General features: G+C 37.5%; 1 protein-coding gene across 1 annotated transcript; it reads right to left on the reverse strand.

The window, feature by feature from the left end:
* Positions 1-218: 218 nt before the first annotated feature.
* Positions 219-15,743, reverse strand: LOC139956984 (uncharacterized). Its single transcript, XM_071955244.1, has 18 exons — positions 15,569-15,743; positions 14,353-14,883; positions 13,753-13,918; positions 12,536-12,612; positions 12,161-12,234; positions 10,800-10,839; positions 10,423-10,580; positions 10,042-10,137; positions 8,387-8,551; positions 8,060-8,179; positions 7,656-7,799; positions 7,047-7,232; positions 6,589-6,750; positions 6,200-6,308; positions 5,356-5,513; positions 4,204-4,260; positions 2,430-2,646; positions 219-1,686 (listed from the first exon to the last, which is right to left on the reverse strand). Exons 2-18 carry the CDS (start codon positions 14,843-14,845, stop codon positions 1,388-1,390), a joined length of 2,721 nt encoding a protein of 906 aa, XP_071811345.1. The 5' UTR covers positions 14,846-14,883; positions 15,569-15,743; the 3' UTR covers positions 219-1,387.
* Between the last annotated feature and the right edge of the window lie 1,828 nt (positions 15,744-17,571).

The following is a 17,571-nucleotide window of genomic DNA, read 5'->3' on the forward strand; positions in this document are numbered from 1 at the left end:
ATGCGGTTTTACATTAGTGTGGTGTTATACCATGAGGTTGTGATGGTGTGTATTGTCATGTCACGTCTTTATAGTCAATTAAGTTCCTTTTCATGTTATATACATCTATGAAGCTAAATAGCGAGAAGAAACAAAAAAAAATATATATATATGATAAGGCTCAACAGAAGAGTACAGTTTTATTAGGAAATGGTGCTTTTATCGTTAACGCAAATTGAACATATCCGTGAAAAATAAGATTACACAGCCAAACACTGGCAAGATTCATTCCTAGCAAGAAATAATATTACAATCCGCAGGTTTTTACAAGAACTAAAGATTTATAAATAAGAATAGAGTATAGGCATGAACTTTTTAGAACCAGATTAATGCATTTACGAAAGTCAAATTTAGCACAAATATTGACATCTTGTCTTAACAGTATCGACTATTTTCTAGTTTACAGTAACTTCTTTCAACAAAACAAAGGCAAGTTACCATAGAAACATAACGTTACCTGCTCTCGCACTAACCTCTGTGAACTATGATATTTATTAAAAGACATAGTTAACAACTAACGAAGTAGACATAAATAAAATACTGCAGTACATAAAAGGGTATTGTTTAGGCTATATGGGTAATAAAAATGAAGAGTAAAATTGTTTTCTACTATGATCTTTAGATTTCCTACTGCAAAGTCTTCAAAACAAGAGATTTATGCCCTGAATTAACCTTATAGTATATGTAGACAATTTATTATTCTTATTGTTAAATGTACTGGTACATTGAAATATGTTTGTACAATAGTCAGGTATTATGTAGATATGTATTTGGATACCATTATGACGTAGGTCGTGGTGTCTCTTACTACAGTATTCGCAAAACAATGAATGAAACTATTATATTAAATGACAAAGATTGCAAATACGAGATGATATTAGTTTAGAAATGTTGTATATAGAATTAATGTCCGTAAATTACCTTACGTATGTGAAATAAATTATCATTTTATGACATCGAATGTTACCGCAAGTTCACATTATATGTTCTCTCTTCTTATTTGGTCTTTATAATGAAAGAAATGACAAAACATTGGAAAAACAGTAAGAGAAACAACAATAGCTGCAAATAAGAAAACTGGTCAAACACCAGAGATTCTAGTAATATCGTTTGGTCATATATATACCAATATATATAACGTATCAAATACACCCTGTAGAACCAATCCTTGCATCAATTCAATCTCTAAACTAGCCAACTTGTCTCGGTCAGTTTATTTTCAACCCTGGGTGGTATATGAAGTTAATTAACAGAATACAATGACATTATAGTAATATATCGTGTGATGCCTTTTCACTATGCAGGATCAATAGAACAACAAAATATTTGACTAAATCATTGAATAAAATCATTCAATATTTAACTTTTCTTTGATTACATCAGCTAATTTTCCTTGGTCGACAGAATCAGCCTCCAATGCTTGTGTTAGAATGTCTAGTTTCTTCCTCTCATCAACAGTACCGGAAGTATCTCTCCATTTAGCTAACATTTCATAGATCTGGTCTCCTACACTAAGGTTGTTATCTGCCTGGATGTGATAAAGGTCTTCTTTGGTCAGACCTAGCATTCGACCCAAAGCCTTCCATTCTTGGCCGAGTTCAGCAGAAATCTCCGTCAGCAGTATGTCTGTTAATAGTTGATCTTTACCTATGTGAACAGAATAACGAGGACCTTATATTAGATGAACAACGTCCACGTTAGGAATTGCGAAACTAAGGGAACAACACACCGTGGTAATATTTGCAAAGAGAAACTCGCTGACCATAATACATGAATGACTTTAATGCCACAGTACTAAGCAAAAACTAAATTACACGTATAAATACGCATCCTTCCCACCAAGTTAAAGTTCTCTGCAAGTAGTTCGTGCCAAACGAAATTTGTGCATGTTTAAACCCCATGCACAGCCTGTATTCAAGGGTGCACTACCCCTAACCACATACTCATATCTAATAAATTAATATACTACAAGCGGAAATTTGGTGTTCTGTCATTATATTTGTGTAATAATCAATTTCCTTACATAGTACAGGTGCGATGCAGCCTGGGGAAGGCACAGAGGGCATATGCCTCTCCAATTTGTGTGGAACACCTGAGACTGCTCCTTTTCATAATCTAGAAGTGTCCATTTTTGTAATGAAACGTACCCTTTGGCATATTTGCATTCAAAAGTGCACTTTTGTTGTGATTTTGTAATAAACTGTTCCCTTTTATCATTTAAGTGGTGTAGGCTATGGTAGCAGAAACTTTAAATACATGGATTTTAAATACGGAATTCACACAGGAAGCATTTCGAAGAAGCATTATTTCCCCCTCAAGTAATGTCATATATCTCACATCCCCTCACCCAGACGCAAACATGCTCTGCCACGCCACATTTCATGGCTTACCGGCACAGGAAGCCTCCGCATTGGTTGAATCTTTGAACCAGCTTTGGATGGATGACGTCTGGATCTTGTGGTTGTTTTGACACGTGACCGAAGATTTACGAAGACAGGCATCTACATCTACTAGATTGTCACAAACTGGACACTTTACAGAGAAGGTAGACTTAAAACAACGATTGGAAGTTTTAATATTCAACTGTTTCTGAATTTCATCTTTGATCTAGTGAACAGAGAAAGAAAAGAACTGCAGTTTACTTCAAATATAAGGATTATGATTTCATGTATAGGCCCTAACCATGTTAGGGAGGCCGACAGTCACCTGAGACACAGTGTTGTTACAAATATAAGATCTTGAAGATCAAATGACACCAAAATTGGTTGTTAAATGACAGGCGGCCATTTTGGCCTTCCATAGAGACTTTTATGTTCCTGTTAATTACAGTTGTAACTGATACCATGCTTTAACACAATCTTTGATACAGTATTCGACTCTTACACTTACATCGGAGAGATAGTTGGGGGTAAGCTTTGAAATTTGTGTACTTTATATTTAGACCCCTACAGCTCACAGAGGATATCTTTTTGTCCCTTTGTGAGGATAACTGAGCTGTAGATGAGTCGTTTTTTCTCCAAGTGTGAGATGTAACGTTAGGTTCCGACAGTACTGTTTACTACCATACTATCGGTATACGCATTGTGTGAATACAACTTAGTTTGCGTTAAGCCTATATTAGTGAGAAGTTGCAAGGTTACTCGATGTCAAAGTCATTTAGTATCATGATTAAAGCCACATGTCTCTTTGTAATAGCCCTGTCTTTTTCCTGTGGTTCTTAATATTTTTTTTTATAACCATCGTATTTGCGGGTGTCATATTTATAGATTCTCAAAGAAAGGACTATAATACTTGGTGGTTTTCATTAAGGGCAGGCTTATGCCACATTGAAGCCTAGCTTTAGAAATTAGATCAGACCCAATGACAATCTGTAGTACCGCTTTCTCGGGTCAGGGAGCTCGCTATGTAGGTGATGTAGTTATCTTGTCTCTCCAAATGTGTATGTTATGATGAGTCTTCATATATTCGTTACTAATTACGGTAATCTTAAACACCAAAATTGTTACTACGTATACTGCAATTGTGATCAATTTCACTCACAGCATTTGTGCTAGTCCATTTTAAAGTTGTTTTTATAATAAAAAAAAAATATTGTGGAGACAAATGAAGGCATGAATCAACCGATACAGACCTGTAACATCAATAACCAAGCGAAAGATATTTAACACTTGTATATTCTATATGAATTCCTAGCTATCTTTTGGACAGCTACAGTAAGTTCTCTACTGGCTTGCAACCCTGCATGTGACACTGACAGTAATATCAATCAAAACCTGTTTTTTTATTGATGTATTTTTATTTCAGAGTACACAAATGGAAGTAAATTTGGTGCAAAACTTGGGTCAATTGAGGCAATTTTAGACAATTTTAGGCCTCCCAAGAGCAGTGTACGAAAATTGTTTACTACCGAGTAAAGAGGTTTGTTTACAAGTGATGAGAACTTCATGGTCTCATAGCAAAAATCTTTATGAACATAACATGAAAAACTGAAGGTGCCATAAATGGCCAACTTGTCAGCTATCCAGTGATGGGTAGAGTTTAGCTGGTTAGAACTTCTACAAGGAATAAGAGACCACATTACTTTGAAGATTTAATGTATAAGTCTGTGGGAAAAAAATACATGGAGAATTAATCTACATGGAGAATGCTCCCAGAAACACTTACCTTGCAAACTGTCTGTGCTTTAGGTCTACTGCTTCCACCTGAAGATGTGATGTAAACCTATTGGTAGGACGTTAAACAGTTATATTAGGCAAACATTAAAGAAAGAGTTCCAAATATACGTACACTACTTTTAATGCATTACAATGCATGATAATGTTATGTGAGGTCATCAAAAGTCTAGTTTCTGCTGAGGTTTGGATTGCTAGCCTAATGGTTTGTGTTGTAGATTTAGTTGTCCAGTCACTTTGACCAATGAGACACTGATAATTAAAACATCATTCCTCGCAAACCAAGGGTAACTGAGACTGTTAGCAGTGGTTATATAGTTTAAACTTATGTCAAATCTAACTAGAGCAGCAATCCTGCAGAATATCAATCCTACTGATGAGGTTTTACTTTGATGCTCAGTGAATCAGTTAATTAGACAGGTATTGTGGGTACAAGTCATTTAAGGCATGTTGTGAACATACATTGTCATGCACAGCTCAAGTCACAGGAGAGATCACCAATACTACAGAATCACATAATGACAAGTATTGCAACATATAGCCTTAATTAGAATGACGTCACTCCCAACGAACATATCTAAGTTATAAGACCACAGCCACACTGGCAGGATAACTTTGAAAGCAACAAGTTCCTTTTCAAGATTGATATCTAAGCTGTCTAGATATAATGATATAACCTTAGATGAGCTGAGCTGTGACCTTAGATGTTTCATGCAACAAACGGAAGGCAACAGTGCCCCATAATATGTCTCTGAAATTATTTTAGGCTTTACTAAAATAAAAACTTTGTAAAATAATTTCATATAGTATCCAGCGATCTGACAGGAGAAGCGAACAAACCATGGAGCTGTCAAGCATTACATGACGTCTACTGTGTATTGAGATCAAATATAATTCTGTGACAGGGCGTGGGGTTGCTCCCACCTACCCCCCCCCTCCCTGCAAAAAAGGATTAAGAAAAAATATAACTTTATTACGAGATAGAGCATTTTGAATTAAATTTACACTATACCTTAGCACTGTAAATAGGTCTGCACACACGGTTGTGCTAATGACTACTTTATAATGTGTGGTTGAAAGGGTGGATGGGTGTTGAAAAGTACCATGTCTCCCTGGATCCACGTACTGTATGGAATATACTTACCCCTAGTACTGACTGGTCGAAAGTACAACGTGTTAGTGTAAGTTCTGTATCCTCCTCAATATCGAAATGACAATGACCTTTGGTCAGTCTAGACCCACCCCAGTCGTTTTCAATAGTCCATTGTCTAATCGATATGCAAAGCTCTGTAAAAATGTATTCTGCGAGGAAACAAATCAGGAACAAAGTCAGGCAAACAACAACTATTTCACACTTCGACATCAAGTTCATTTTTATTGGTCGTGTGTTTGGTAGGAATTATTCATTCTTTTCGGTTTTTCTTTTTAGAGTGGAAGCATATACACATGACAATGTTATATGGCAGATTCACAGATTTTACTCATATTGGGTGTTTCGCACAAAATTGTACGTTGTTCAGCAATATCACCCGAAACAATAAATATGAATTTAATCAACTTTAGACACCCTCTTTGATTTTTCCCAGAAGGTTTTAGAAACATGTATTAAATCATTGCAATCGGATTCAACATTTCGTCCAAAAACACTATTTTACGATAAACTTCATCACAAACGTTTGTTAATTATTTGAAATGAAGTCTTAAGACTAATATAATGAATGAACTCACTGCTGACTATTAGTATCGAATACCACTGCAAACTTGATCAAAATCACCTCAAACACTGACTGCTGTAAGCAAATTTAGAAGCTTAATCCTTACCAGGCATGCACCCAGCAAAATCTACAAACAGTATGACATCATCACTGCTGGCTAATCTAATATATGAACTTAACTGCTGACTATTAGTATTGAATACCACTGTAAAGTTGATCAAAATCACCTCAAACACTAACTGCTGTAAGCAAATTTAGAAGCTTTATCCTTACCAGGCATGCACCCAGCAAAATCTACAAACAGTATGACATCATCACTGCTGGGTGTCTCTACTGGATCTGGATTCGGAAGTAGACTCGGGATCAGGAATTGTCGAGTTTTCTAGTAGATATGTAAGTATATATATATATGGGGAGAGAGATATATGTTAGTAAAATGTGTACAATAGATTACAAGAAATCATCTTGAGGAGTGCATATCAGGAGGTACTGTAGGTCTGCACTGCCCATTGGTTGTCTATCATTAAATATCCATAATACATATAAAAATTGTTAATCAATATTTATTGAAATTATCTCTGTTAATAGCTTTTCTCTGACAGATATGTGTTTATGAAAACCATTGAAAAAGATATATTTGAAATATGTATCTTGACACTGACCTCATTCTTTCCTGTTATGTCGTACAAGAGATGATGGAATTTCATAAAATCCAGGAGCGAGTCCTTCTCTTTGATACACTCCTTCCACATGTGACTCAGCAAATTTTCTGAAAGCACGCCCTCTTTATTCAGCTTGGTCCACATACGATCATGGGTGGACCACTGTTCATAACACACACACACAAAATGCATGCAGTTAGTACATTGATAAACTTGAAGTTAAAGTGAAAAATATTACTTAATTAGTAGAAAAAAAGTTAATAAGCTGGAATGAAAGTATTATAGTTGGAACCTGCTGTAGTGTATAAGTGGGACAAACGGACACGAAGCACTACAAGCACGTTGTTCTAACCGCCTGCAATAATTACAATCCAAAACAAGGTTGTAAGTAGGCTGCAATAATATCACCATGGTAACAACAAATCGATCACAAACATAATGTATACTGATAAACTTACACGCTCCGAGGGATCCACGACAGTCACTGCTTTAACTGTTGCGTCCAAGGTTTTGATTGGCTCAAGGAAGACGTATGGCCCGTCACTGTTGTATCCAGTTAAAGCGTCACCGGCCTCATTTACATAATGGAGCGCCTTCTTTATATCTGGCAACGTTTTATTCATCTCAGTACACAAAGTATCGACCTGATAATTAATATAACATTAAACAAATATGATTTAAAAATTAAGACACAAGTTGTTACTCTTCTACAATTTCAATTTATATCTGCGATATTCCATAAATTTGAGTTAATATATACACATATTTATATACATTTAATTAAAAAAACAAGACTTGTAACATATTAAAAAGATATGTGTATTAATGCATGTAATTAAGTCATGCATACAACAGGCTTTGCTTCCGATATTGGAATGACAGGTATGTGCAGGTGCCGTACACTGCATGGCACAGTGAAGTAGAAAGACAATAAAATTGTCTATCGGCACATTACGCATGTAGGCAAAACTAATTAACATGTGTGTGCCGTAACATGTTAGTTGACTCCCTGACCCTCCCCAGTTCTAGTCCTATCGTGAATGATCCAGAAACATGGTGATTGTTACCTCCGGAGGGGATAATGACATCACTCCGCCATCTCGTTTCTTCATGAGGTTCATCTGTAGAACATGATACCAAACTGGCGTCATGGTTCCCGTTTCTAGTTCTCCATCAGCTACTCGATTAATATGTTTACGCAAGTCATCGATCTATTAAAGGAAGGTACAGCAATTAATCAATTACTTTTTACCGATATCTTTCTATACTTTGCAGTAGGCGTATTTTATATTTAGTCATAATTCATTCAGAATAGTTTTTATTTTTGTAGCTAGTTTTCATATAGTCGTTGGAAGTTTTCATAGAGTTACGTTTTCATTACTTCTAGAACCTTCACCGATTCATCCTCTTACTGATATTACTACCCACTACCTACCCCCCCCCCCCCAACCTCATTGCTGTGGACAATTACCATCTTCGTGCTCTTGGAGTCCATTTCACCCAGCTCTTGATGGGGGATGGCGTGGTACAGACTGATCACGTGTGGCTGGTAAACCTTCTCCTCAAGGCTGCTCCGAATCAACGATTCTATCTAAGAGATGATGATAAAAAAAACACTATTTCATACTTTTATTTGCCTGAAATATCAATCTAACATGTACTTAAGATTACGAATTTGAAGGCAACAAAATGTTGCGACCATCTCCTTTTTCTCTGGAATCAATAATTTGAGAAAACACTATTAATATTGTTGAAGTATACAAGAAGTGAGGAAAATAGTAAGTACTGCGTATGTTACCTTCTCGATCTGCCCGTCAACTAATTTCTTTTCATCGTAAATTCCTACAACAATCACAGGTGGAGACAGATACTGTTTATGGACTGGTTCATTAGTCTCTTCGGAAGCTCCCAAGACTCGTGTGAATATCATCCGAAGAGTATTATGAAATTGATGGAGAAATAACTGGCAAATATAACAAAACAAAACCATAACATGTATCATCAACATTGCTTTATAACAGTGATATCGCAAATATCATTGCAAGGTGCATATAGCCCATACATACATTTGTGTTTTATGTTTAATGGCACACATAGTAAAAAACTATCTCTAGTTTATTCATGATAGATGTACACGATAAATGTCTAGTTTAACACAGTCATATACAATATTTGTCTAATATACATAGTCACATACTATAAATGTCACATACTATGAAAATAACTATTAAAGTATGGTCTCATGAGGCAATTGATGAGCTGTAAGACTGTTTTTTATCAGGTGGGATCAGGTAAGAGGGCAAGGACCTGCATTCATTCAATGCATGGTCAGAGTGACAGCATTCATTCAATGATACTGTGACTGCTTATAAACATTTCTGTCAAGACGTAGAGTATACTAAGACTGTTACGTAATACCCAAACAACCAGCCGCCCAAGTTTACACGAACATCTTTAACTAGTCATTGAGCTTGAGCGATGTACCTAGGTCATTCAAAGACGTAGTAATAGTTACGGCTCCAAAGAAGGGAAACATGTTTAAATGACTATCGACCAGTTGCTCTTACATCTGTAGCCTACCAATGGTAATTACGTTCGAGTGCTTTATTTTAACATTGCGGACATCAGTGAGACTTTGGCTCATTTGGTAAACAAATGTTCCTACGCCCGTGTACTTTGTATTGATTATAGTTCTGCTTTCAATACTATTATTCCTTCCCGGTTACATCTTAAATTATAAGAACACCTCAAACTCCCAGCTTCTATTTCTGATTGGATTCTAGATTTCTTTCTATGCTTGCAAACAGGCTGTCAGAGTGGGTACCATTCACTCAGAAGTCTCAGATGCTATTATATCGAACACAGGTACTCCACAGGATTTTATCACCGTAAAAACTGTTCTACTACGAATGTGAAGCCGCCGGCATGCGTGCCCAACTCTTGATAAAAAAAAGTGCCCAGGTTCAAAGTTTTACCCAACTTATTTTAGAGTGTGCGCATCATACCCGTTAAAAACATTTATATTTTGTGTAGAATTTTATACTTTGTGCACACTTATATTCTATATGTGTGCATTTATATATATTTGTGTGCTCTTATTTTTGTTCAAATATACATTTATATATTTTCGTACATTTTGCATTATGAGTGAACTTTGAAGTTTGTTTGTATATTGCATAGGTCTGTTGTTTACAATTTTGTTTTTGTTTAGAGCTCTTGCTATTACCCGATTTCCATTGCATTTTTGTATGCTTGGCGGGATAAATACCTATATATCTATAATACACATCTATCTATAATACACATCTATCTATAATACACATCTATCTATAATACACATCTATCTATAATACACATCTATCTATAATACACATCTATCTATAATACACATCTATCTATACTACACATCTATCTATACTACACATAGTCATATAATTTGAATGAAACACTTACCGACTCTCTTGGTTTATCTTGCTTGATATCTATAGTATCATAGTTTACAATATACAATACAGTCATTGGGTTCGTGATGGGAGCTGGCATGAAAACCTGTAACAAAACGAAAGTAATCTCGATTTAATTTACATGCTAACGTTAACCATACATTTAAAGGAACCTTAAAGTCATGCTATGACTGTACTAGCGGGCAGTACAGTAAACAACAAACCAAACTGAGCAATGATTCTTAGCAAACAGCTTAATTTGATCCTGCCACGAGTTCATGTTTTCATTGGACAGTTGGATGAATAGATTATCTAACCGAATATTGAACAGTTTATGAGTATTGATAATTTAAAATAGATTGATAAATATGTAAAACCGTGTATAACTGACCTCATGCAAAGACTTTGAAAGACATTCTTGACTGAATTCCCATATCGATAGGCGTGACCTCACTTGCTCATCTTCAGCTGTGACCTCTGTTACGTCATTGGCTGTCTTCAGCAACTTAAACTGAACTCTCCTTAAAATTCGGCTTTCTAAATCTTCATCTAAATTGTAATGGTGAACATCGAGGGTAAACTATAGTTAATATTTCTCTTACAATTTATTTTACGCAAGGTCTATTTTCAAAATGAAAACTTTCAATGTGCTTGAATTTAAATACGTTGCAGACTAAGAATAAATTTTAAAATAAAGTTTCTTTTAACATCGTGGTATGACTTTGGTAAGTTAAGTTATCCAATTACTTGGTTTCTTCTCTAACTTACCTATATGTATCTTTCTTGCTATTGGTTCTAATGAGTTCTTCTACAGAAAAAAGAAGAATTATTTGAGGACAATAGTCGTAGGCAATACTGAATGTATTATTCTCGTGGAAACATTATACATACGGTATTTTATCCTGTACATATCTGGGTAAGCAACTTCCGTGTCCAGGATTCACTTAAAGAGGGGAGTCGATATCAACTTCACATATCGCAATACCTACTGTCGCGCATGCGCGTCTTGCGTTATCTCCACGTGTGCGTTTACAGTTTTCAAACTACGAACGGTTGAGTCTTACATAAAACAGGTTCACTAGCAAGGAATCAACGAAGACCCCCCCCACCCCCCCCCCCGGTACGCTACTCAAATGACGTCACAACAAACCAACGTCGATAAATGTTTACAGAACAGACGATTAATAGATGTTGTTAATGAACATTTTCAAGCCAATTTTGCCGGAATAGAAGGAAGCAGTAGTATAAATATTACATAAAAAGGTCAACATTTCATTTGCGAAAATTCTCTTGAGTATAAGTGCCTCTCTGATGCTGTTTTACTTTTTCTTTATTCCAGGACAGATAAGGTCGTATGCACATATGGACAGCGTTATGGAACTATCACATATATGCGTGTACGTATTTTGACTTGTCAAGTTGTCAGAACAGGCCCTATACGACAACAGAAAATGAACGAATAGCTTTCAGAACACCGACTTCGCAATACGTCCATATATAATGAAAGTAGGATCATTAGGACACCCGTTTTAAATGTTTATTCTATAAACTCTACATTGTGCAGTACTATTCTTTGAGAAACTGAGTAATAAATAAGGCAGTGGCGTAGGAAGGTACTTTTGAGTGGGGGGGGGGGCTGAAGACTGATGGCCGGCCAGGGGGAGGGGGTGTCCCCTCCCGTTTGGATTTGTTTGCATTTCCAGGTAGCCTCAGATGCAATTTGGTGCAATATAGCACACTTCAACACCCACTCCATTTTGTAAACTTAATTTTGTATTTTCACCAGGCCTTAGATGCAATTTGGTGCTCCAAATGAGATTTTTTTTCTCATTTGGAAATGAAAAAGGGTTTTTTCTTACTTGCGAAGCGGGGCGGAATGATACTTCATCCCCCCCCTCATTTTTCACTGGGGGCTGGCGCCCCCCCAGCCCCCCCGGTTCCTACGCCCTTGAAATAAGTACAACTTCAAGAGGGCAAGCTGATTAAATTTATCGTTCCTCTGTAAAGCGATCTATAACCTACAAGATGGTCTGCATACCTTTAACACGTGACCCGTAGAACTATAATTAGACGCTAAGAAGGAACACTCCATTGCCAGAAAAGTAAGACATTTAAAAGTTTATACATACCGCCTCAGTGTTGGTTTCTTTTAACTTAAACGTCACACATTCTGCGCATGCGATCTCTATCAGTCTCTCTATGTCTGAAAAGGAAATTTGAGCTACGTTTTATGGTTTTCATGATAATCCTTTCTTCACAATATATTGTTGAAGTACAAAAGCACTTGGAATGAGCTCATTGCAAGGAAACTGCAATTAGCACCACAACGATGTAACCAATGGGACGATTTTGAGTACTCATTTATTTTAATAAAATGAAGAGTGCCCTCACTTTATAATAATTCAATTTTACTTTAGGTATCACCTGATTGGTGCACATTGTTTGGACTGTAAATTCAATGCTAGGAATTTACTGATGATTCTGCGCATGATCAGAAATCTTACCATTCCTCTTTAGCTTTGGTATCCAGTCTTCACAAAATGTGACGCATGCTAAACCTGTGGAATTACCCGAGTCTCCACTGTTGATAGAAAGCGGAACAAACAAGAAAAGAAAATAAAGCCGGAAAGATAAAGTGTCCGGTATGTGTGAATGTGTAATGAAATACTACTACTGAGTATCCAAAGCGGTGGAACGCGTGTTCGGCAATAATTTGCGTGTATATTCACAGAATCAGGCATGAGACTCTTCCGCGGAAACGCGGATTTCCGATTTTTTTTTTTTTTTCATGTTCACGTTTTTTCTCGTAATTCGCGTTTTTTATTATTTTTTATTATTTTTTTTAATTATTATTTTTTTTTTGGCCGAACATGCTGGACTGTGAACGGAAGGAACACCCAATTTGACCAGTGGTGGAATCAAGTAGCACAAAGCAAGCAAAAAAGCCTTTTTTTGGTTCAAAAAAGCTAATAGATAAATTATACAAGCAGAAATTCCACACTTTTTTGGTGAGTTACGTGATGTGATAGATTCCAAGGGCGTAGGAACCGGGGGGGCTGGGGGGGCGCCAGCCCCCCCAGTGAAAAATGTGGAGGGGCGGAAGTATCATTCCGCCCCCCCCCCCCCCCCCCCGCTTCGCAAGTCTGAAAACCCCTTTTTCATTTCCAAATGAGAAAAAAAACCTCATTTGGAGCACCAAATTGCATCTAAGGCTAGGTGAAAATACAAAATTAAGTTTACAAAATGGAGTGGGTGTTGAAGTGTGCTATATTGCACCAAATCGCATCTGAGGCCACCTGGAAATGCAAAAAATTCCAAAGGGGAGGGGGACACCCCCTCCCCTTAGACCCCTCCCCCAGGTCGGCCATCAGTCTTCAGCCCCCCCACTCAAAAGTACCTTCCTACGCCACTGATAGATTCCATCTAGAGTCCACCATTTTGCATCTAAGCCCTCCTTACCTGACAAGGGGAGGGGGACACCCCCTCCCCTTAAACCCCTCCCACAGGACGGCGATCGATAAATTTCAGATTTTTTTTCCCCAGCTCAGTCTCATCCCTGCAGAATGCAACATGACATGTTTTATTAACCACCAGATGCATTCACTATATTATTCACCATATGTAGGCCTACATGATGAATTGAATAAGAATTGTACAAACTGCACATGTTATTGTAAGTTTGGTCCAGCTGTTAGTCATATTTAATTATAGGATATCTTACCTTCCTTGCTGTCTTATCAGACCCTTCTTGATAAATCGAACGGACTCGGAGTCGTCCCCTAACAGCACTAACCTGACATCAAGTGGCGCCAAACATCGTGAGGACAGGAGAGCCTCGTTCAGAGCGTTGTTTGTGATAGATGGACATGTATTACTGGAGACTGTAGCTAAACGATAAACACAGTAATGTAGATATAATGCAAATTGTACAGTTTTAGGTTTCAGGCCCATCCCAACTCAAGACACGTGCGAAGCGGGCATTATCAGTTCCAAATTCATTGGGCATTCCTCTCTATCCCCGCCCACCCCCACCTCCTTACCAAAACGAAAACATAGAAAGGCAATGATAAAAATATTTCTGTAGCCAATTCAGTCAACAGATTCCATCTTGTCACATAATTTAGAATTGTAATTGTGAAACCCTTTCGCTCCTGTTTTATGTTTTGTATTTTGGGAAAGAGAATGATGTAGTGAGGGAGACCGAAAGTCATGGACCTTTGATATTTTTTTACTCTTCAACATAAGTCATAGATCTCACTACGTTCACACGAAGCTATATTAAAATGTCTAAAAGTTAAAATGAGCGTTTCTTTGAACTAACCTTTTGGAATGATCAAGCGGACTTTCGTAACTGATCCATATACATCAATGATACCCCAGACGGGTTTAGCGAAATCAATATTATCTTCTGCCTCTTTAAAGGTTACTCTTGCCACATCGTTTGTGCATAAGCTGACAGATTTGTCCTCTTCACACCTTAAAGTCACCCAGTCGTACTTCCTAAGAGAATTCTCAAGAGAAACCCCCCAGTTACCAGTCTTCTGCATAAAGTCAGGAACTGATGACGTCGGCAGTCGCTTGAATGATGCGGGGTCTTGATTGGTCAGTCCGATGCAAAGGGTCCCTGAATACGAAGGGTCCACTGCTAATATTTCTACGATGATAGGGGAATTTAAATCAATTGGAGAATTGGTGAAGGTCACTCCTTGCCCGAATGTTGTGTAAGAAGCACCGGTTGGGTTCTCGCGGCTCGCTATTGTTCCATTATCGAATAAAGTGATGTTTTTACCGCAACGGTCGGCGTGGAACGACATTTCAGGGTCTGTAGTACAGCTCACAGCTGAACGCGAAACTAAAAAGAAAAAGTATCATGTGATGTAATATGACTATATATCATTGCTCTGCTGATCTTCTTTCCAAGTCGAGTAGCTGTATCCAGCAACCATGAAGACACCTCACATTCGGCTAGAAAGTTAAAGGCTTGTATAATAATAATTCATGTTAGAAAAATATACTTGAACTTAGCTATATTTAAGGCCGCAACTTAACATTAATTGCACTGAATATGTCGGATCCAAGTACACCGTATAACGTTCAACCAAGCTTCAGTTTTGGATTGATGTTGTTTACAATGTTTTCAGGTTTTGACCTCTATTGTCGTATTATGACATCTTCAACTCCGTGCAAGAAACGATATTATTCTTATACTCAAAATAAGATCAAACAAATTGGCACAGTAATAAGTATAAAGCACATCCTAACTTTAGTTTTGAAGTTATTGCATTTTGATATCTGTTAATCTCAAATGACGTTGAACAAGTGTTACGATCAACTCGATCAAGGCCAGAATACACCTCCCCTTGGATTCACAACTCAAATGACTAAACAATACACTGTAAAATTTAACTTTAAATATAACAATAAGTATTTATTTAATTGTGTGTTCAAGGTAATTAAAATCAAACAAAGATCATTTATCAATATCAAAGCAGTTTACACTAAAACAGATTTAATAAGTTATACTATAATTTACTCACGACCTGGTGTGTGCCGCGACGCGAGCGCAGTGACAAAAGTCCTGGCGAATATTCCAGCGAAACTTGTAGACGGACGAATGTCCAATATTGAAGAAATCCAGCTCCCAACTTGATGACTTCCACTCCGGAGGTCGACTACTAATGAAGTTGTGCTTGCAGCTTGTTTATCCTTGGATTCCTGTCCTTGGGTAACTCAGAGGCCACAATAAGTAGTGCTGACTGGCACAGAACCGAAGACGGCTACACAACGATGGGCGACTTCGAAGCCGGTAAACTTGTAGCAAATCCACTAATAAAAAGACAGCTATAACTTTACTGTCAAACTAAGTGAGTATTTACTCACACTGGAATTGTAGGATTTACTTGAGCGAGATGCTATTAAACTCCCGGAGCCAAGATGGTTAAAAACTCTCGATCTCAAATTATCAGGTGCTTAGCCTTTTCACAAGTCCAGAAAGATCTTGCAATGTCCATCCATTCTAGAAGCATCTTACAGTAGCTCCAGCTCAGTTCAACCAATCCAAAAGGTCACTTCACCTTTCCAGGAAATCCTCACCTAGTGTTCTAAAAATAGCACAGGGGATGTCCCCTTGGCAGCATTCCAATGTTCTAGCACGTTCCAATGTGTGCTGTGTTGAGATGATCTAAATTGTTCTCAAATGTTCTAACTCTTCTAGAAGCTTCTCAACTTTTCCAAATATTCTGCACACACCAGATATGCACACACACCAGGCAGTTCTATACTATGATTCTTAGATTAATTTATAATATTCTATAATATTGATTTATAATACAACTAATTGTTGCAAAAATCATACAAATTATTGAGATTACTTAGGGGCCTGTAACACAAGATACATGTTGTATTTCTCGATAAGGTGGATACACATACCATATATATAAATTTAAACCGACTTTACTCAGAACTTTTCGTGTTTACAGTGTTTTCAGACATTGACCTCTCTTGTCCTCGCATGACCTTTGAACTTCGCAGCAAACAAGCGAATTATTCTACTGTACTCGCTAACGTGGGATAATATACAGTAGGCCTACCAACTGTACTAAATTCATTACTTTTGGAGTTATTCTATTTACAAACGTTTCAGGCTTTGTCGATCCCCAGAACGGGCGGGGTGGAGTGAGGGTGGAGATGGGAAATACAATATGTACACGTTTTACGACCATTGCTCACAAAAGTGTTGCCAGTCAGTTTTATGTGGTTATGGGCATAGGCGTAGGAGCCTCATTTGATTTGGGGGGCTGTAACGACTTGCCCGAAAAAATATAACCAAACTTTTCACACGCTCCGCGCACGTTCCACATGTTAATGTGCATATCATATAGGCATTCATCGGTTATTACATCACATGCCAATAACATAAAATCATTTTCCGTGTTATTACCCTTACATATTGGTTATAATTATTGGGGAAGTCGTTACAACAATAATGATAATAATATAAGTTTAACCATTGAAAAACACATTGCAAATTCTTCTTCTTTCAGTAGGTGCCAGTGGCGGAGCTAGGGGTATTGGTCAGGGGGAGAGAATGGTCTGTACGGGCGCTTTCGACACTATCGAAGCGGAGCGCCACCATATAGGTTGGCGCGGAGCGTACAGAAATTTTTTGAGTAAAGATACTCCCTAGATCGCCGGAAATGACCCTTTCCAGGCTTTGCTAATTTGCAGATAAATGAAGAATAAATAGGTGTCATCGCCATTTGTCAAAAAATTGCAGCAACAAAATGTGACAAATGTCAATAGGTATTTGAGAGCGCAATAATAAAGTCAATAATCGCGAATAAGTAGAAAGTGGTAAAAAGCTGAAAAGGGCGCCAGCAGTCCATTTGAGTCCGTCAGGGGGGAGGGGGGGCATCCGCCCCTCTGACCGTATGGACGCTCCGCCACTGGTAGGTGCCCGAAAAATTCTCAGCATATTGCCCAAATTTTCAGCAAAAAATTTGAAAAACACACTGCAAATTATTATACTTTCAGTAGGTGC

The sequence above is a fragment of the Apostichopus japonicus genome, chromosome 2, assembly GCF_037975245.1.
Source record: "Apostichopus japonicus isolate 1M-3 chromosome 2, ASM3797524v1, whole genome shotgun sequence".
NCBI lineage: Eukaryota > Metazoa > Echinodermata > Holothuroidea > Aspidochirotida > Stichopodidae > Apostichopus > Apostichopus japonicus.

Coding starts and splice junctions, on each gene's coding strand:
- LOC139956984 (XM_071955244.1), bottom strand. CDS start 14,845: ATGTCGTTCCACGCCGACCGTTGCGGTAAAAACATCACTTTATTCGAT. Junction 12,613..13,752: donor CTGATAAGACAGCAAGGAAG/GTAAGATATCCT, acceptor TTCTATCAACAG/TGGAGACTCGGGTAATTCCA. Junction 1,687..2,429: donor TGCGGAGGCTTCCTGTGCCG/GTAAGCCATGAA, acceptor CTGTTCACATAG/GTAAAGATCAACTATTAACA.